This window comes from Narcine bancroftii, chromosome 3 (assembly GCF_036971445.1).
Source record: "Narcine bancroftii isolate sNarBan1 chromosome 3, sNarBan1.hap1, whole genome shotgun sequence".
In the NCBI taxonomy this organism is placed as follows: domain Eukaryota; kingdom Metazoa; phylum Chordata; class Chondrichthyes; order Torpediniformes; family Narcinidae; genus Narcine; species Narcine bancroftii.
The window spans coordinates 331,305,669-331,325,756 of record NC_091471.1 but is presented as its reverse complement, the minus strand read 5'-3'; the positions used below and the strand labels follow the sequence as shown (position 1 = coordinate 331,325,756).

The window sequence follows — 20,088 nt, the reverse complement described above, 5'->3', positions numbered from 1 at the left end:
TAGGCACATAGGGGAACAGATATGATCTATACTGCACCCCCCCCCTTAAGAAATAAGTTAATAAACCGGCCTGACATAAATAGAAAAGAGACTGAATTAAGGTTGTGGTACAGATGATGGTTGTTTTAATTTTTAGTTTTAATTTTTTTCCTTTGCCTTTTATAGTTTATATACTATATGGGGAAGGGGGGCCAAATATTTGTGTCATAAGAAAATGTCTTGTATTGTATTTATCTGAGTTTTTAAAAATAAAATATTTTTACAAAAACAGCGGTGGTGTCATCAGTGAATTAGTAAATTGAGTTGAAACTGGACTTGGCCATACAGTCATGGATGCAAAAATAGATCAGGATTGATAGTCAGCGAGGAGGAGATGATGTTACTGATTTGTACTGATTGGGGGCTGCCGAAGGGGGACAGATCGATGTCCCAGGTCCCTCTGAACATTGCTGTAACCATGTCCTCGCCAGGTGTTGGATAGGCATGTGCACGCGCCTGGTGTTGCTCACAGCTGTAACCTTGTCTGTGCAGGGTGCAGAACTGTTGTGTCCATGCTAGTCTGGGCTTGATATAAAAGACATGCCTGATGTAGACATGGCTGTGTGTGTGTCCGTACCTGACGTGGACACGGCTGTATGTATGTCCGTGTCTGATGTGGACACGGTTGTATGTGTGTCCATGCATAATGTGGACACAGCTGTATGTGTGCCCATGCCTGATGTGGGCACGGCTGTATGTGTGTCCATGCCTGATGTGGGCAAGACTGTATGTGTGCCCATGCCTGATGTGGGCACGGCTGTATGTGTGTCTATTCCTGATGTGGGCACAGCTGTATGTGTGTCCGTGCCTGATGTGGGCACGGCTGTATGTGTATCCGTGTCTGATGTGGACACGGTTGTATGTGTGTCCGTGCCTGATGTGGACACGGCTGTATGTGTGTTCGTGCCTGATGTGGACACGGTTGAATGTGTGCCCAGTGTGGACTGGCTCTGTCCACATGTCAGTCCCTGGTGATGAACATGCTGCATCATCAAGCTGACTGTGATACTCTGTGAACCAGGTTCTGGTTCGAGCGGAAAAGATTCCCAGTGTGTTGTTGGAGTGCATCTCCTGCCGTGCCCGCTGGAGCTATGGAGTGAGCAGGTCCATGCATGTCACACTGGCTGGAAGATGTGCCGACTGCAGCAAGAAGGTATTGGTAAGTCTCTCCACACACTGCCTCTCTTTCTTGCTTGCTGTTTGTCACTGCAGGTTTTCACCACCCCGGAGGTGTGCCCATTGTACCCTGTATGGGTAGCGTGCTTAGTAATCAGAGCAGGACTGCAGTGTCAGGCAGTGCAACAGTGCCAGATGATCAAGCTGTCAGCTCGGGTGAATGAAGAAGAGATGTGAAGGCCCTATTGGTTGTTTTCGTCCAGTGCTTTTTTATAAAAAAACTGGTTGTTTAACACCTTGTTCCCAAATTTTCCAAATTAGAGCAAGGACTTCACTTTATTGGCTGTGGGGCTCTTTTGGGATGTCCTTAGATTGCAAAGAGCATTATAGAAATGCACATGTTTGATTTCATTCCCCATAGTATAAGAGCAGGAATGTGATGTTGAGGTTTTATAGGGCAATAGTGAGACCCAGGGTTGTGCCAGAATGTATGTTAGAGGGGGGGCATTAGCGATTTTGAGGGGGGCTCATAGAGCAGGGGGAGTGCTGGCAGGGACCTGTTGATGGGAGGGTGTGAGTGGGACCTGTTGACGTGGGGGGAGTGGGTGCTGGAAGGACCTACCTGTTGTTAACACCCTCCAACGTGGAGCACGAGGACACTTTTTATTGCCTCAAGCATACTGACCCTTGACGCACGCTCGTGATGTGGCCGGGATGGGTGGAGAGCCTCTAGCATGTGTCCGCCTAGATGCTACTGACGCGGGAGGGAGTGGGGTTGGGTTTGCTGGTCAGGGACGGCCACGACCGTATGGGGGGGCACAGCTCCTTGTTTGGGGGAGCAATGCCCGCGGATGCCCCCCACCTTGGCGCCGGCCCTGGTGAGACCTTACTTGAGTTTTGTGAGCAGTTTTGGGCTCCTCACCTATGAAAAGATATTAGGGAGGGTTTAAAGGAGGGTGACTAGGATGATGTCAGGAATTAAAGCATTATCATACGAGGAGCAGTTGTCAGCTCATGGCCTGTATTTGTTGGAATTTAGGAGAATGAGGGAGGATCTCATTGAAACAGGGCGAATGTTGAAAGGCATAGACTGTCTGGATGTAGAATTGCCACGGTGGGTGAGGCCAGGACGAGAGGGCACAACTTCAGGATTGAAGGGCGTCCACTTAGAACAGAGATGCACTGGAATCTCTTCAGCCAGAGGGGGGTGAATCTGTGGAATTTGTTGCCACGAGCAGGTGTGGAGGACGGGTCACTGGGTGTATTTAAGGCAGAGATTGATGAGGTTCTTGATCATTCAGGGCATCAAAGGTTATGGGGAGAAGGCCAGGCAGTGGGGCTGAGTGGGGAAATGGAGCAGCTCATAATTAAATGGCAGGGCAGACTTGATGGGTTGAATGGCCTATTTCTGTTCCTAAGTCTTACAGTCTAAACGAATGAATGAATAGGAAAGAACCTGGAGTTGCTGTTCTCCATCTTGCTCAGTGGGCAATGCATTCCTGAGCTTTTTTAGCGCTCTATCTGGGCTATCAAGGCTCTGGAGAGCACTGGTTTTGTAATCCAGGGGTTGCAAGTTCATTCCTCGCTGGGGCCTTGTTTTCTGTGAGGGGCGCTGGATGAAGTGGCGACTCTCTGTTTTCCTCACAGGTAGACAAAGTTAAAGAATTTCATGATGTTACATTCAAAAATGTGGCGTTATGAGAAAATAATGAAACCGTCCCTCTTTTCATCTTTCATTTTCTTTGCAGCACAAGTGGACAGTTCAAAGTTCTGAAGGATACCCAATGATCTTGGACAATAAAACCACCTCCACGGGAGACTGCAATGCTGACCTGGTCATTCGACAGGGTGTGCTCCACGATGGAGTCAACTACACTTTCACCCTGAACATAACTGACCTTGAGGAGGAAGCCTCAGGGTTCTCCAGCATTGTTCTGAGCCCTAACTACCCTCCCAGTGGAGGTGACTGTACCATTTATCCAGACCAGACTGTCTTTCTGTTGGAGTCCCCTCTCAGCTTCAACTGCACAGGTGACTAGTGCTTGATTTTCAGATCCTACTACCACCCCTGCCCAGATAGCAGGTTTGGATGAAGGCAAGGTTTGGGTTATTAACCCTAACCCGCACAGGCGCCTTTTCAAACAATGAGGTACGATCTCTGAACATTACAGCTTAGTTTCAGATAGTCTTTGGCAATGGTTAGATACTTCTGAGACCATTGCAGTCGGTGGGGAGGGGGGGGTGGGTGGCGGGGGTAGATTTCATTGGTTTCGAGTTGGATTTGAAAGCAGATACCAGAGATAAAAGATCACTTGTCACCACTAGATTTTCCTCTTCTTACTTCAAAGCTCATCTGAGGTATGATGCAGACAATGGTAATCTATGCATGAGCCAAAATCTTGTTACTGTATCTATTTAAAGGGATAATTTGTACACGATAACCAATTTTGTTGGCTTTTTGTTATTTGGGGAGTATTTTTTGTATGGGACTTTAGATGTAGTCTTGGTTAGTGCTACAAGCATATATTGTTATTATTTAATTGACGACATGTTCATCTTGAATTTGCCAACCTTGAGAAAGAAGTTACAAGTGGAAAATGCCAGAGAAACTTGTCCCAGTGACTCTTGTCTCTTATCGTGTTATCATATCCGCAGAGGAGAAGGCCATTTGGCCTTGGCTCCATGCCAGATCCCGGGAGAGGAATCCCATCTGTCTTATTCCACTCACCCCCCACCCCCATCCCGCCCACAGCCCTGCCTAATTCCTTGTACCTGACATTCTCCTCGTACATGGTCAACTCCCCTTTGGACCTTTGACCAAAGTTTAATCTGCTTTGGGATGTGGAAGAAAGCGAGGGCTTCCCTCGAAGACTCCCGCAGCCGCAGGGAGAGTGTGCAAACTGCACACAAACATCAGGTGTCAGGATCGAACCCAGGCCTCTGAAGCTGCAAGGCAATGGCTCTACCGCGGAGGTCAGACACCACACTGCTCTTTACTTCGTGTTTGTGATGCATCGTCAATAATCACAAGAGGCTGACCCATGAGCTTAATTCAGGTAAACTATGAGGAGTGGGAAAAAGAAGCACAGAACAGAAATGAAACTGCACCTCAAGTCCTGGAGAGAGACAGCGTGATAGAATTCACTTTAACACTACCCAACGGATCTCTGACTTGAACATGGGAAATTGGAGTGATAGTGGAAAGATGCAGTTCGGAGAGATCTCGTGCAAATAGAAGATAGAATGGGACACACAATTCACAATTCCTTCAGGAGATAATCAGACTACGGAATAGATGCATGGTTATGGCTTGGTCAGAAGTGGGGACTGCGGAAGTAACAATACGATCGAATTGAGCCAAGAAGTGACATTCACCTTAAGGCAAGGAATGGATACACCAATGATGCACAAAGTCCTTCCAGAACTTGTAGCGAGGTTAATGTGAATATGTGGTTCTCTCTTGCTTTCAAAAAGAAAACAATGGTTTGTTTGTAAATAAATTCGGAGCGGGGCGGCACAGTTAGTGCAACACTGTTTCAGCACCAGAGATTGGGACTGGACTTCGAGTCCCGCATTATCTGTAAGGAGTTTGTACATTCCCTCCACCCCCCCCCCCCCACCCCATGTCTGCCTGGGTTTTCCCTGGGGGCTCTCGTTTCCTCCCACCGTTCAAAACGTGCTGGGTGTTGAAGGGTGTAAATTGGCTCGTGTACTGAAAGGGCCTGTTACGGTGCTGTGTGTCTAAAAAATTTTTTAAATAGAATGGAATAAGCAAAAAGTGGTTCTCCTTATCTCTGTTATGTATAGAGTTTGACTAAGAACCCCACATGTTTCACTTCATTAGCATTACTACATTGGAAGAAGGAGACTTTTTGGTTGATTTGGACATCATGTAGGCTGAAAGGCGTGTTCCTATCTTCTATACTCCCTGTCTGGCTTTGAGACGTCCCTCTGTCAATATCTGTGTTTGTCCAACTCCAGGTGTCTTGTACAACCAAACCTGCCTTTGCACCATAACTGTAGTCCTACCTTTATTTGGGATTCCCTGCCCAGTCTTCTCCACCTGAGATTTGCATGATGCATCAAGAGTTGAGTGTATCTGGGGGAACTAATTTTGCGTTCTCTCATTTCCAAGGCTGGTGGGATGAGGACAGCAGTGTTGACCAACTGGTTTACTCACTGGTGGCCGTCACCTGTGCCACAGTTTCTGCCTGCGAGAGGTTCCAGCTGTACTGGGGCATCAAACCCTCCTTCAGTGCCCTGTTGCCTGTGGGCTTGCTGGGCGGTGCCACAGCAGTCAGTGTCATTGTTGAAGTGGAAGACCTATTGGGTGCTCGTACTACTGCCATCAACAAGTAAGTGCGACAGTGCAGACTGCAGCGCTGCCGATTGGTGCCCGGTCAGCTTGCAAAGGTAATGCCATCTTTTCACATTGTTTAAGCCCTTTCGTCAGGGCTTAAAAATGCCAACAACAAGGCATTCGCACGGCCCCTTCTAGCTCTCCTTGGGTAATATTAGGACAGATGATCAGCCAGAGATCATGAGATCAGAAACCACAGGGTTTCTGGGAAGACGCATTGCCTAGGGACCATGGAATTACTGAGACAGGCAGATAACACAGTGACCATAAGAATACTGAGACAGGTAGACTACATGGAGACAATGGGAGTTTTAAGGTAGGCAGACAAGGTAGTGGCCATGAGAATACTGAGACAGGCAGACTATGTGGTGACTATGGGAGTCCTGAGACAGGCAGACTATGTGGTGACTATGGGAGTCCTGAGACAGGCAGAATACACTGACCATGGAAGTTCTGAGACAGGCAGACTACACAGTGACCATGAGAGCCCTGAGACAGGCTGACTACACCATGACCATGAGAATCTTGAGACAGGCAGACTACACAATGATCATGGGAGTCCTGAGACAGGCAGACTACACAATGATCATGGGAGTCCTGAGACAGGTAGACTACACAATGATAATGGGAGTCCTGAGACAGGCAGACTACACAATGATAATGGGAGTCCTGGGATCGGCGGACTACACAGTAACCATGGGAGTCCTGAGACAGGCAGACTACGCTGTGATCATGGGAGTTCTGAGACAGGCAGACTACACAATGATAATGGGAGTCCTGAGACAGGGAGACTACACTGTGATCATGGGAGTCCTGAGACAGGCAGACTACACAGTGACCATGAGAGTCTTGAGACAGGCAGACTACACAATGATCATGGGAGTCCTGAGACAGGCAGACTACACAATGATCATGGGAGTCCTGAGACAGGTAGACTACACAATGATAATGGGAGTCCTGAGACAGGCAGACTACACAATGATAATGGGAGTCCTGGGATCGGCGGACTACACAGTAACCATGGGAGTCCTGAGACAGGCAGACTACGCTGTGATCATGGGAGTTCTGAGACAGGCAGACTACACAATGATAATGGGAGTCCTGAGACAGGGAGACTACACTGTGATCATGGGAGTCCTGAGACAGGCAGACTACACAGTGACCATGAGAGTCTTGAGACAGGCAAACTACACAGTGACCATGGGAGTCCTGAGACAGGCAGATTACACTGTGATCATGGGAGTCCTGAGACAGGCAGACTACACTGTGATCATGGGAGTTCTGAGACAGGCAGACTACACAGTGACCATGGGAGTACTGAGACTATGCAGTGTCTGTGGGATGAATCGTGCCATGAGTATCACGATAGGCAGGTCACAAAGAAACAATAGTAGTACTGGGATTCGGAACTGCTGCGTGATCAGGAATATCATCAGGCAAATTGTAAACTGTTTCTACCCAGGTCCCATGAATCACACCTATTGGATGTAACGAGTGCATTCCCTCCACTACCTCCCTCTGCAGTCAGGCAACTATCACTCAGTTAATGACTAGAAAGGACATCTCACCTGAATGTAGATTCTAACTCTACATAGGCAGGAGTTACTGATTTGCAATTAGCACTGAGATTTGGGACTGATCAAGGCTAAACATTTTAGTGTGCGGATCTCCTCTAGAAACAGTACAGATTGCAGTCACACTTGTGTTCATGAACAGGGAGTGACAATTCCCCTCTGTGAGGAAAACCATTGAACCTGCACAGGCTGGCAGCTGAGCTTTAGTGCATACCGTCCCGTTGTCAAATTGCATAAATGTTGAATGTTGGTGACAATTGTTAATCTGATTTTGTAATGTTAACCTTTACATTCTCCAAAGGACCCTGATGGTTCTGATGCCAGATCTCCCTTTGGGATCACACGGTGTCATTGATTGGTTGAAACGTAAGAGCCAGTCAGAGTTCTGGGGCCTGGTTCAGCAGGGGAATCCTGACAAAGTGATCCCCTTCGCCATTGCTCTCATCTATGCTTTAAACCAGGTGAGGGCGCTCGGCAGCTTGCATGAAGTTTCATTGGATTAAGTAATCCAGTTCTTTGTAGGAATTATTGTTGCATCTTTTAAATAAAAATCTGTCACACAAAACTGTAGAGATCACTTCGAGTCATGACAGTCTACACAGAGCACAATGAGTACAGTCAGGAGAATGGCAGAATAAAGGCAAATAATGCAGGGTATGGGTCAGGAGAGGTACTGTACAAGATGTTCAGGAGTGTAGTGTGTCCTGTAGTAGAGTGCAGAAATGGAGTGCAGGGCATGGTACAATATGAAACATGACAGGAGAGTGTAAGGCAGCACATGAATCAGAATATATTGCCATGAACACGTTACAAAATTTGTTTTGCGGCAGAATCGAGGTGCAAATATTGTTGTAAACTGCATTTTAAAAATAAATAAATTAGTACAAAAGAAGAGAAAGTATGGTTCGTTATTCACCCATAAATCTGATGGCTCCTGTACCTCCTTCCCAATTGTAAAGGCATTAAGAGGGTGTGGCCTGGGTGGTGAGGGGTTGTGAAGGATAGAGGCTGCTTTCTTCAGTCCTCAAACTCCTGAGACAGGCAGACTATACAACGATCAGGCTGCTGGCCAGCCTTCTTCATGATGGCATCGACAGGACAGATCTTCAGAGATGTTGACACCCAGGAATCTAAAGCTCTTGACCCCCTTGATCCTCTCCACTCAATGAGGACCGGTTTCTCCCTCCTGAAGTCCACAATCAGCTTCTTATTTTTGCTAACGTTGAGTGTAAGGTTGCACTGAACCAACTAATCTACGCTTCCTCATTGCTGTCTGTGATCTGCCAATGACTACGGTGTCACCAGTAAATTTGTAGATGGCATTTGAATTGTGCTTGGCCGCACAGTCATGGGTGTAGAGGGAGTGGAGCAGTGGGTTCAGCCCGCATCCTTGGGGTGTGCCTGTGTGGATTGTCAGTGAGGAGGAGATGTTGTTTCCAATTCGTACTGACTGTGGTCTCTTCCAATGAGGAAGTCAAAGATTCAGTTGCAGAGGGGTTGCAGATACCCAGATTTTGGAGGTGGTGATGAAAGCTGAACTGTTTTCGATGAAGAGTAGTTCCATGTACATTTTACTGTCTGGGTGATCCAGAGCTGAGTAGAAAACCAGTGATATTGCATCTGCTGTGAAGTGATTGTGTAGGTAGCCGAATTGCAGAGGGTTCAGTTCTTTACCTCGGTATGAGTTAATCCTGGTCGTAACCAACCTCTCAAAGCATTTCATTACAGTCAATGTGAGTGCTACTGGCCGACAGACATTGAGGCAGCTCACATTACTCTTCTTGGGCACCGGGATGATTGAAACCCTTTTGAAGCAGATGGGAACCTCCAACTGCAGCCACGAGAGGTTGAAAATGTCCTTGAACACTCTGGCTAGTTGGTTGGTGCAGAATCTCAGTACCCTGCCAGGTATGGCGTCAGGGCCAAACACCCTTTTGAAAGGTGTTCTGATGTTGGCCCTCAGAGACAGATGTCACAGGGTCGCCAGCTTATGCAGAGATTCTCGTTGGTGCCATTGAGTGCTCCTTTGCTCCTTTTCAAAGCGAGCATAAAAGGTGTTCAGCTCATCTTGTAGTGAAGCATCACAGCCATTCAAGGCCTTGCCTTGTAAGATGTAACAGCTGCAATCCCTGCCATAGCTGGCAAGTATCTGATTCGGTTTCTAGCTTCGTCGGAATTGCCGCTAAGATGACCTTCCGCAGGTCATACCTGGATTTCCTGTAGAGATCTGTATCACCAGTCTTAAATGCCATCAATCTCATCCCCAGCAGGTGGTGAATCTTTTCGTTTCATTCATGGCTTCTGGTTGGGGTACTCACGGTATGTGCATGTGGGCACGCACTCATCCTCACAGGTCTTGGTGAAGTTGGCGACAGCCATGGCATATTCATTCAGGTTTAAGTCCTTGAATATGGCCAATGCAGAGATTCAAAGCAGTCCTGCAGGCAGTCCTCCACCTCCCTCAACTATACCTTTGCCACCTTCACCACAGGTGCTGTGCTCCTCAGTCTCTGCTTGCACTCCAGGCGTGGAGATCAGACTTGCTGAAATGTAGGCATGGGATTGTTCAGTAGGTATTTTTGTTGGGAGTGCCGCAGTGGCCAAGAGTGTTGACTCCTCTGGCTTTGCAGATAATGTGTTGGTGATAGCTCATTAAAGACTTCTTCAGGTTGACCTGGTCGAAGTCTTCTACAATGATCAGGAAGGCATCAAGGTGAGCTGTCTCGTGGCTGCTGGAAAGAAGAGTACTGTACATATGGTACAATCAGCATATTTTTAAGATGTATCCATTTTTCAAATTAGAATCTCCAGGTCGTTACATTCAGGCAGGATCATTGCTGGTCCAAATTTTTCCCTTATTTGCAGGAGAATGTACTGTTGGACAAATTATACTTGTTTCTCAAATGGCATAAGCTGCCCCCCTTCGTTAACTCAGAGTTAAGGGTACTAAATTATTCTGAGTCAGGGGCATTTTAGGGGAATATCCCCACCTTCCATCCAATACCTTGTTTTATCCTTTTCCACATCTGAAGTACATGTTTTATGGTGGGGATTTCTTTAAGAGTAGCTTTACGTCCCATTTATAAATATATTCTTCGGCTATCTCTTCACCTAACGAATGCAGCCCAATCTTTCAAATAAGGATTCGGTCCTGCAGGATTTCTCCATGCCGTTCAGGGTGCTGTAAACAGGAAATATGCTGATTGTACCATATGCTGTAAATAGGGAAGCACCTGCCCTTCTCTTTTCAGGTCCTTAGTTTTCGTTTTCATTTGAGTTTCTTTCTTTACTTTTTAGTGTTTTCTTTGATTGGCTTTGCCATTGTGATTTCTTTTCATTACAGGTCTTGATAAGGGTCATGAGGTCCCATGATTGATAAGTTTTTGGAATGTATTTGGTGTGGTGGGTAGGGGGGGAGATTGGGACAAATACGGACTTTAGGTGTGAATATGTACATGAACGGCTTTGTTTATTGGATTTTATGTCTGGAAACTAAAATAAAATATTAAAAAATAAAAGTATCAATCTTTGAGGTCGGATGTTGTTGCCACTGTCAACATTGATTGCACTGGAGAGGGTGATGGTGAACCACCTTCTTAAACTGCTGCAGTCTTTCTGTTAAAAGTGCTCCCACAATGTTCTTGGCAAGGAAATTTCAGTAAAGGTGAGGTATGACAGAATATAGATATGTTTTTGGGAGATAAATTGGGGCAGGTTTTAGTGTAGGTCACATAAAAACACTTTAAAACAGATCATATTTAAAATACTGGAGCTCTGCTCATGGTAGATATATCGGGGATATATCGACTGTTGGCAGTCTTTGCAAAAGCTTTGGAGGTGCCCAAGAGACATTGTTGTTTACAAAAGGCAACAGATAAAAGGACTTGTCAGAGCCACATTCTGTCTGGAGGGGAATTTGCTGTTCTAGGAGGGTCATGTGGTTTTGCAAGCAGAGAGGGTGAAACAGGCTTTCTGGGTGTGTGAGAGAGAGAGACACACACAGAGATGAGTTCTACAGTGTTACAGCCAGCAACAGCAACTGGGACTGGAACAGGACAAGCTGGTAAGCTTGTGGAAAACCCCATTTGGAAGACGGATTGTGAGTGCTTAGTTCAGCTTCGTCAAAGGTTCATGCAAGAGGAGAGGACTGGCTGACTAATGTTTCAGTTGGAATAAGAGAAACAAAAAGGCACTCTGTGGTGAACTGAAAGAAAGAGATTATCATCTGGAGAACCCTGAGGGAGCAAGTTTCGTCAGCAAGACACTGAAGTGGCTGATTAAAAAGGAATCAGTTGTGGGTGTCCTGGAATAATGAATCTCTCTCTGAAAATCGACAAGAACCTTCCTGAGCAGTGACCATTTACCTTTCAAGCCCCAAAGCCAGGTGAACTTTATAAATGTTAAATTCTGTGCACAGTATAAGAATTGCCTGCAACCAGTGAACTTGGAGGAATGAGAAGTGAGATTGGACTGTGGACCAAAGAACTTTTCTGAACTTACACACAAACCCATTACATACACGTGCGCCTAGAATCAGAAGTGGGTTAAGTTAGGTTAGTTAAGTCAATAGTGATAAGTTAAAAGTGTGATTCTGTTTTCATGTTTAAAGATAATTAAAAGCAACTTTTGTTTAAGTAACCATTTGTCTTGGTGAATTTCTATTGCTGCTGGGTTTTGGGGTCCTCTGGGCTTGTACATCAGTGATGTAGTTCCAAATCAGGAATGTGTGCATCTTGTTGGGGTGTGCAGGTCGGAATGCCTGTTCCCCTTGTCTATTTTGTAGATGTCATAGGTTGAGCAATGGTCTGGGTGAGTTTTGTGGATGATGCCCACAGCAGGTATCCATGCTAGTGACGATAATGTGGCACGGATGTGTTCCCAATCAAGTGGGTGGCTTTGTCCTGGACGGTGCTGAGCTTCTCGAGAGTTGCTGGAACTGAACTCAGTCAGTGCTAGTTAAAAGGATTCCGTTGTGCTCTTGGCTTGTTCTGAGCTGGTCTTGGGAAAGCCTTCGGATGTCAGGAAGTGAATCACTGACCACCCAGCCTCTGGCTTTTACTTGCAGCCTCAGTTTTCATGTGGCCGGTCTGACTGGGTTTCAAGTCGACGGTAACCATCAGAGCTCCCAGAACTCGGCGATGAAAATGAAATTGGAATCAAGGATAGGTCTTTGTCTGGCGTGTTTATGACGTGAGTGTCACTGGTCGCGGACCTTCCCATGTCTGAATGCTGTTCCGGTCCTTCCGCGTGCAGGCATGGGGCCTATTTCATTGGCTAAGGAGTTGCAAATGGAATTGAAGATTGTACATCATCAGCAAATCATTGATGAGCACAACTGAAGATGGTTGTGCCTCGGAAGCTGTCCGTGCATCAAGGTTCTGAGGCTGCTTGGCTGTTCTCAAACCACCTACCTTTGTCTCCGACCACAAGAATGGTTTCCTTTTGAAGCCCAAGGTACAATGGAAAGATGTAGGGTTCCAGGTCATGCTAATTGTGAGTATGGTATTGAAAAGCAGTGTCATGCAGGAAAAGGCAGCTTACACAGCAAGGGTATAGTGCAGGTGGACAAGATGCTTGATGGTACACGGGGAGGTTGAGTATTGGCCAATACAGAATCACAGTGTAGCTGTAAACAGGTCAGGGCGCTGTGCAGGAGCACGTTATTGTAGAGTTCAGTATCAGACAGGAATAATGAAGGAAGGCCGCAATACAAGAGAAGCTCCTAGAATTAAATGATGTAATAAATAGAATGGGCAGTATTGGTGAGATTGGGTACAATTAATATTTATTTTAACGCATTACCTTCTAGTTAGAAGGAAGCATGGCTTAAAGAATCAGAACTGTGCGCTTTGAATTAAATAGAACAGCTCTTTTGTGACCCCCACCTAAGTATCTATGTTTCTATTTGACCACCGTACAAGGTTGGGTACAGTGCACATATTGAACATGAATCCAGTATGAGATACAGATTGGTAGGATGGGATGTGCCTACATTGGTGGTGTTCTATAGGACAGGGCATGATTTTGTTTGGGTTGGACAATAGAGGTCGTAGTTCTGTACTGGCAGTAGGAGGTAGTGCAAGAAGTATGGTCATGAATACTATCTGGTAAGATATAGGTGGCGTAGAATACGGAAAATGCAATGGAAGTTATGATCGGTATCCCATTATGGGAAATCATTACATCATCAGTCTTGGGTGGAGGTCGTAAACTAAATTATTTGATGTCCTGTTTACAGCACCCTGAACGGCATGGAGAAATCCTGCAGGACCGAATCGCCATCCGTAGTAATGTGACCTTGGCATTGGCGTCCCTGAATGTAACCACATTGGAGGAGGTTACCCAGATCAGCGCAGGCCTGGCTCAGTGTGCGGTGAGGAGAAAGCAACTTCTTTCCTTACCTTCACCAGCTAGTTAGACCAGTGTTCCCTAAACTCACATTCCACCTGAAGCAAATCCCTCTGCCACAAGTGCTCTGTGATTGGTCTCGTTCTCCTCACAAGGCCTCTTGTTTACTTCTACTAACCCCATGTGTCGTTGGAATGTGGAAGGAGGTAACCCATGCAGTCATGGAGAAAACATACACACTCCTTACAGACAGCGCTGGATTCCAACCTGGGTCACTGGGTCTGATTTGCAACTTTGTTAGCTTTTTATCATATGTCCATGGAAATTCATAGCTGGTTTTACATTTCTGGTGAGTTTTATCGTGCACTGGGATCTTCCATTATTGTCATTGTTTTCCCACCTTCCAAAATGTGCAATTGTAGCGGGATTGCTATGGTTATAGCTTGACGTATAATGGGTTATAGCTTGAGGTAGGAAGAAGACTTGCACACCAAGGGAGTGTAATCCACACTGGCTTCATTTGACTGTAGCTCTGCCTTTTATAGGGAGCTAGCCATGTCACCACTGGGGCGTGGCTTGAAGGGGGCCGGCTGCTGATTGGCTGTCCCGGATGGGTGGGCCCTGCGATCCACTGGCAGTGACTGGCCAATCCAACTACTATTCCCGCAGTCTATGGGAGTGGGCATCCCATCCCGTGTGCTGTCTACCCGATTGTCACGTTTGATGGCTGTTTGCCTGTGTGGGCCCACTGGGCGGGCCACAGGCCATTAGATGATTATATATTTTCCACAAGCCGATTAGTTCCCACAGTTACCTTGACTAAACCTCTTCACTCTGTCAGAATTCTATTCCTTTCATTCAATTCTTCCATCTCTCTCGCAGCAACTCCCAGGATAATGTCTTCCATTCCAGAAAATCTGGGCCAAATAAACATGGCTTCCTCCTTACCATCAGCAATTCAGCCCTTAACTGTGCCTCCCCCAATTCCCACACATCTCCCTTGCCTTTTCCAGCCTAATAAAACCAGATTCCCCTTGTCCTCGACTACCACCAGCCTCTGAATCTGACATACTATCCTCCACAATTTCCGCCACCTATTATGTGATCCCATCGTCTTCCCCTCTCTGCCTTCTGCTGGGACTGCCTCTCCAGGACTCGCTCAATCACGACCCACGAATCATCTCCTCAGCACCTAATGACTGCAGGAGACACCCCACCTTCACCACCATTTGGGGCCCCAAACAGTCCTTCCCAGTGAAGAAACACTTCACCTGTGAATCTGCTGAGAGGGTCGTCTACTGCACCCAGTGCTCCCCTTGCAGCTTCCTCCACATCAGAGAAGGCTGGGCGCAGATTGTTTTGTTGAGCGTCTTCACCTTCTCCACTGCAATAACAGCAATTACAGGAACCTTCTCGTGACCAGCCATTTCAATTCCGCGTCCCACACCCATGGACATGTTCGTCCTTGGCTTCGCGCTCTGCCAAACTGAGACTACCTGCATTTTGGAGGACCAACACCTAATAGGTCTGGCACACCCCAACCAGTGGCATTAACATTGACTTCTCTGACTTCTGTTAAATCCCTCCCTCCCCTTGAGACACTCTCTTTCCCCATCCCTCTACATCCTTTCCTCCAGTTTCCCTCTGTATTCTCTCCCTCTTTCACCTCCGCTTGTTTTCTCTTTCACTTTCCCACCTGTTAGCCTGTTCGCCTCCCCCTGTCCCTCCTTCCCTCCCTCCCTCTCCTTCCTCCTCCCCCCCACCTTTTTAATCAGATACCCACCTGTTTCTCCTCATGCCTTGATGAAGGGCCCAGAACGTCGGTCACCCTTTGCTGTGTGGCCTGCTGGGTTTCTCCAGCACGTTTGCAATGATATTTTTTTGTCACTTTGTTTATCACCGCCTTTCACATCTTCACTGGGAGAAAACGTGGACCTTCTCCCAAGGGTGGAGAATCATCGGTGAATTTCTATTCCTCACAGGCTTTTCCCGAAGAATTTGTAAGGGGACCAGGATTGGCTCAGAGCCTGAAGATGAGCAGAAAAATGATTGACATCATTGGGAGTCAGACAGGTCAAGGGTCAGCCACACCCACAGAGGCTGGAAGAAACATCTTGAGAGTCCTGGGTATGCAGCATCTCCTGGTGCTAGTGTGTTGTCATATCATGAGTGAATTCTTCCCTTTGCCATCGTTGTATTAACCTGTGCTCAAGTGCAGATTTCAACTGAGATCTTAAAGCTGAGAATGACAGTGAACGAAGATGTGGAGCTTCCTTGGGAATGCTACAGCACAGAAAACAGGCCATTTGGCCCCTCCAGTCTGTGCCAGACATCATTGCGCTAGTAGTCCCACTAACCTACTCCCATTCCATAACCCTCCAAGCCTCTCCCTTCCAAAATGCTGGAGAAACTCAGCAGGTCAAACAGTGTAGCAAAGGCAGAGACACAGAACTGACGTTTCAGGCTCGAGCCTTCATCAGGGTAGGAGAGATTGGTCTAAGTATTCAGCGGTTTAGGCAGCATCTTTGGGAAGAGAAACAGTTCTCCCGGTGGCCAACCTTTTCAATTCTCCACCCCATTCCCACAACGACATGTCTGTCCACGGCCTCGCGCGCTGCCAGACCGAGACCATCTGCAAATTGGAGGAACGCCTTGTTTCCATTGTGGCAGTCACTCAGCATTAACATCAACCCCCAATTTCCATTAAACCCCCCCCCCCCTTTTCACATCCCTCTGTATCCTTGCCTCCAGCTCCCCCCCATCATTCTTCCTTCTCCTATCTTAGCCCTCTTCCCTCTCCCCATCAACTACCCCCCGACCTGTAATCCATCTGTCACCCTGTGTTCCTCCCTCCTATCCTCTTCCTCCCTTCCGCACATTTTCATTTGGGCATCTGCATGGTTTTTTTTCTTATTTCTGACAAAGGGCCCAGGGCCCTAAATGTTGGTTATATTTTAATTCCCGTGGACACTGCGTGACTTGCTGATTTTCTCCAGCACGTTTGTGTATTGCACTCGGCCCCAACATCTGCAAAATTCCTTGTTTAACAATTCTGGTTGAAGGGCAGTTTCAGTGGAATAACTGTAGATTTGGCCTGGGGTAGCTGGAATCAGAGAACAGTTACCTGTATGTTTTTGATTTCAGGTGCTGAAATGACTGCAATAAGTTTCAGACCATGTAATGGCAATGGTGCTGATGGCCTGGCCAATTCTGCCTCCGTCTTCAAGCTGACCAGCGATCTCATCCAATTCCTCATGCGCTCTCGCGTCCTTAACGAGGAACTCTTGTCCCTGTCTGTCTCAGAAATAGACGTGCAAGGAAAGAGGACAGATCCCCTCAACCTGGCTCAGGATCATGGCCATTTCCACATCCCCCGGGTACTGTCCCATCAGCTGTCGGCAAACCATGAGCTTGTCCAGGTCACGATGAGCCTCAGGGTCAACCCATTCCCGTCTGGCTTCGTCAGCAACCACAGCATCTCCACCCATCTTGGATCCATGGAATTCAGCAGCCCGCAGGGCCACCCTGTCCCTGTCAGTGGCCTGAATGCAGAGACATCCATCCGCGTCACCTTGCCAGGAGGGAGGATGCAGCACTGGCGAGAGGGAACAGCGACGAGGACTCTGGGTCCCGGGGAGAGCGCGAACCTCACCGTGCAGCCTGCAAACAGCAACTGTGCAGCTGCCCTCCACCTCTCTCTGCGGGTCACCCTGTTAGGTGCGTGCCCCTTCCCTCCCTCCTGCTTAGTAATATGCAGTGTGTCGGTTTCGAGAGCAAGTCCTGCTAATTACTCTCCCCCTCAGGTGGAAGGGAGGGGTGGGGGCAGCAGAAGGGGAAAGAGTGTGAGTCTCTCTTGCTTGAGATGTCACCAATTGGCCTCCTTCCAATCAAAGCCCCGCTGTGTGACGGGTAACACCACCATGTGTTTACTTGGAGTATTATTGTGTTCAGTTCTGGTCACCAAATTATGGGAAGGGAAGGATGTAGGTGCTTTAGAGAGGGTACAGAGATTTACCAAGATGCTGCCTAGATTGGAGAACATGTCATATGAAGCAAGGTTGACAGAGCCAGGGATTTTCTCTTTGGAGCGACGAAGGATGAGAGGTGATTTAACAGTGATGTATAAGAATACGAGGACAACCCGCACCTTTTCCTGAGGGCGACAATAGTAAGTACCAGAGATCTGTTGAAGGTGAGTACAGGAAGGTTTAGGGGAAACGACAGGGGTATATTCTTTATTCAGTGAGTGGTGGGTGCCTGGAATGCATGGCCAGAGATGGTGGTGGAGGCTGGTACAATGGAGACATTCAAAAGACTCCTAGACAGGCACATGGATGTAAGTAAAAGAGGGTTATGGGTGTGAGGGAGAAAAAAAGGGAGAGGTTTCCATAGGTTTGCACAACATTGAAGGCTGAAGGGCTGTGCTAGAATGTTCTGCATCTGTCCATCTGAATGGATGGTTTTCAGCAGTCATTTATCCTTTTTATCCCAGGGTGTCCCAGTTAGTGCGGCGGTTAACGCAACACTGTTGCAGCGTCAGCGATCGGAACTGGGGTTCAAATCCCACGCTGTCTGTAAGGAGCATGTACCTTCTCCCCGTGTCTGCATGGGTTTTCCCCGGGGGCTCCAGTTCCCTCCCACCCTTCAAAATGTACCAGGGGTTGTAGATCAATATGGTGTAAATTGGGTGGCATGGGTTCGTAAGCCAAAAGGGCCTGTTACTGTGCTGTATGTCTAAAAAATGTAAATGATTGTTACCTAATAACTAAATGTTGAAAGACTTTTTTTTTAAGTTTTTCCTCCTTTGATCATGCTTGTAGAGGTAATCTGGACGTTGGTGTTTGATTGCTGGAGATTTTAGAGCAATGGGTCTCAACCTGTTTCTTTCCACTCACGTACCACTTTAAGTAATCCCCTATGCCCATGATGCTCTGTGATCAGTAAGGGATTGCTTAAGGTGGTATGTGAGTGGGAAGGGAAGGTTGAGAATCACTGCTCCAAACTCGATTGTTACTGAAATATTTTGCTTGAGAAAAATTGTCATTGGCCCCATTTCCTTTGGAGTTCTGAAACCGAGCACATAACGAGTCAATTAAGAATGATTAAAACAGTGGTTTTCAAATTTTTTCTTTCCACTCACACTCCACCTTAAGCAATCCCTTACTAATCACAGAGCACCTATGGCATGAGGAATACTTAAGATGGGACGTGCGTGGAAAGGAAAAGGTTGAGAACCACTGTTTTTGAGTGCTGTGCTGAAGTGTTGAATTGGCTGGAGTGCTCAGTTTACGTTCAAGTTCAAGTTTATTATCAACCGTCTGAACCTATAGACCCAGATGAAACAGTGTTTCTCCAGACCACAGTGCATACTGTTTCGGAGTCCAGAAGACCCCAAAAACCAGCAGCAATAGATATGCACCACAACAGAGGGTTACTTAAACAAAAGCAGTTTTAAATTATAATTGAACAAGAGAACAGAATTAAACTTTAACATTACTTAACCTACTTACTTAACCTAACTACTTAATCCCCCCTATAATACTAAGCGCAGGTGTGTGTAATGTATAATTAAGATTAGAAAAATTATTTGGATCAGAGTCCAATCTCACTGGTTGCAGGCAATTCTTGTACCGTGCACAGAAGTTATCATTAACAAAGTTCACCAGTCTTTGGTGCTTAACAGGCAAATAGTTACCACTCAGGAGGGTTCTTGCTGGTTTTCAGAGAGAGATTCCTTTTCCAGGACATCCGCAACTGATTCTTTCTCAATCAGTCTTGCTGACAAATCTTGCCCCCTTCAGGGTTCTCCAGATGATCCTCTTTCTTTCAGGTCACCTTTCAGATCACCAGTCTTCTCCTTTGACCAGACAACCTTCCAAAGTTTTCAACTTTGTCCTTCTGGAACTGATTTCCATGACTCCTCTCTCTGTTTCACATCCTCCCTCTCTGAGAGCAAAGCTGTTCTGCCCCTGCCTGCAAAGATCACATGCTCTCCCAGGCAAGCTGCTGTCAATACTTTGTTGCCTCCTGCAAAAAGCGTTCTGCAAAAATCCTGCAAATATTCTGTTTTAAAATGTGTGTGCAAGCTGCTCTAACAATTCCTCCCAAACCATCTCTAAATACTCTGTCACAATACACATACACACACAGTACACAGCGCACAATAATCACATTTATACATTAATATATAATTTAAAATATATATATTTAATATTTTGGAATTCTTTATTCAGTTACAAGATACTGATCATTCATCTCACACCCTTCTTCCTGCAGGCTGTCCTGATTTTAATGCTCCCCTTCCCCCTTCTTGATGGTAGATGGTATTGTGTGCTAGATGGAGAGGGTCTTCTATAATTCTTTGAGCCCTATTAAAGCATCACTGCAGGTAAATGATGTCAGTACAGGAAAGGGAGACCCCAATGATCTTCTTGGCCATTTTGATGATCCTCTGTTATTGACCTGTTCCAATGCTTTAGCACACAATGATGCAGCCAGACAAGACCCTCTGGATTGTGCTCCCTTAAAATGCTGTCAGGGTGGGGGGTTGGTAGCTTTTCCCTGAAGTGGTCCTGGCTTCAGCTGGTGCACAGACTGTCTCTGACCTGGGTGCTGGTGTAGACGCTTGAGTTTAGAGCTCAGAAGGGTTTG

The 20,088-nt window shown here is 46.7% G+C and overlaps 1 protein-coding gene across 1 annotated transcript in view; it reads left to right on the top strand.

The window, feature by feature from the left end:
• Positions 1-20,088, top strand: part of LOC138756887 (polycystin-1-like) — a 71,739-nt gene that overhangs the window by 26,841 nt on the left and 24,810 nt on the right. Inside the window, exons 12-27 of the mRNA XM_069923278.1 lie at positions 559-999; positions 1,061-1,198; positions 2,904-3,186; positions 3,504-3,513; positions 4,004-4,128; positions 5,291-5,510; positions 5,715-5,831; positions 5,944-7,002; positions 7,391-7,550; positions 9,443-9,639; positions 9,748-9,802; positions 13,328-13,462; positions 13,983-14,051; positions 14,590-14,832; positions 15,420-15,564; positions 16,582-17,154. Of these exons, the coding sequence (XP_069779379.1) occupies positions 559-999; positions 1,061-1,198; positions 2,904-3,186; positions 3,504-3,513; positions 4,004-4,128; positions 5,291-5,510; positions 5,715-5,831; positions 5,944-7,002; positions 7,391-7,550; positions 9,443-9,639; positions 9,748-9,802; positions 13,328-13,462; positions 13,983-14,051; positions 14,590-14,832; positions 15,420-15,564; positions 16,582-17,154 (3,970 nt within the window). The remainder of the gene's footprint in view (positions 1-558; positions 1,000-1,060; positions 1,199-2,903; positions 3,187-3,503; positions 3,514-4,003; positions 4,129-5,290; positions 5,511-5,714; positions 5,832-5,943; positions 7,003-7,390; positions 7,551-9,442; positions 9,640-9,747; positions 9,803-13,327; positions 13,463-13,982; positions 14,052-14,589; positions 14,833-15,419; positions 15,565-16,581; positions 17,155-20,088) is intronic.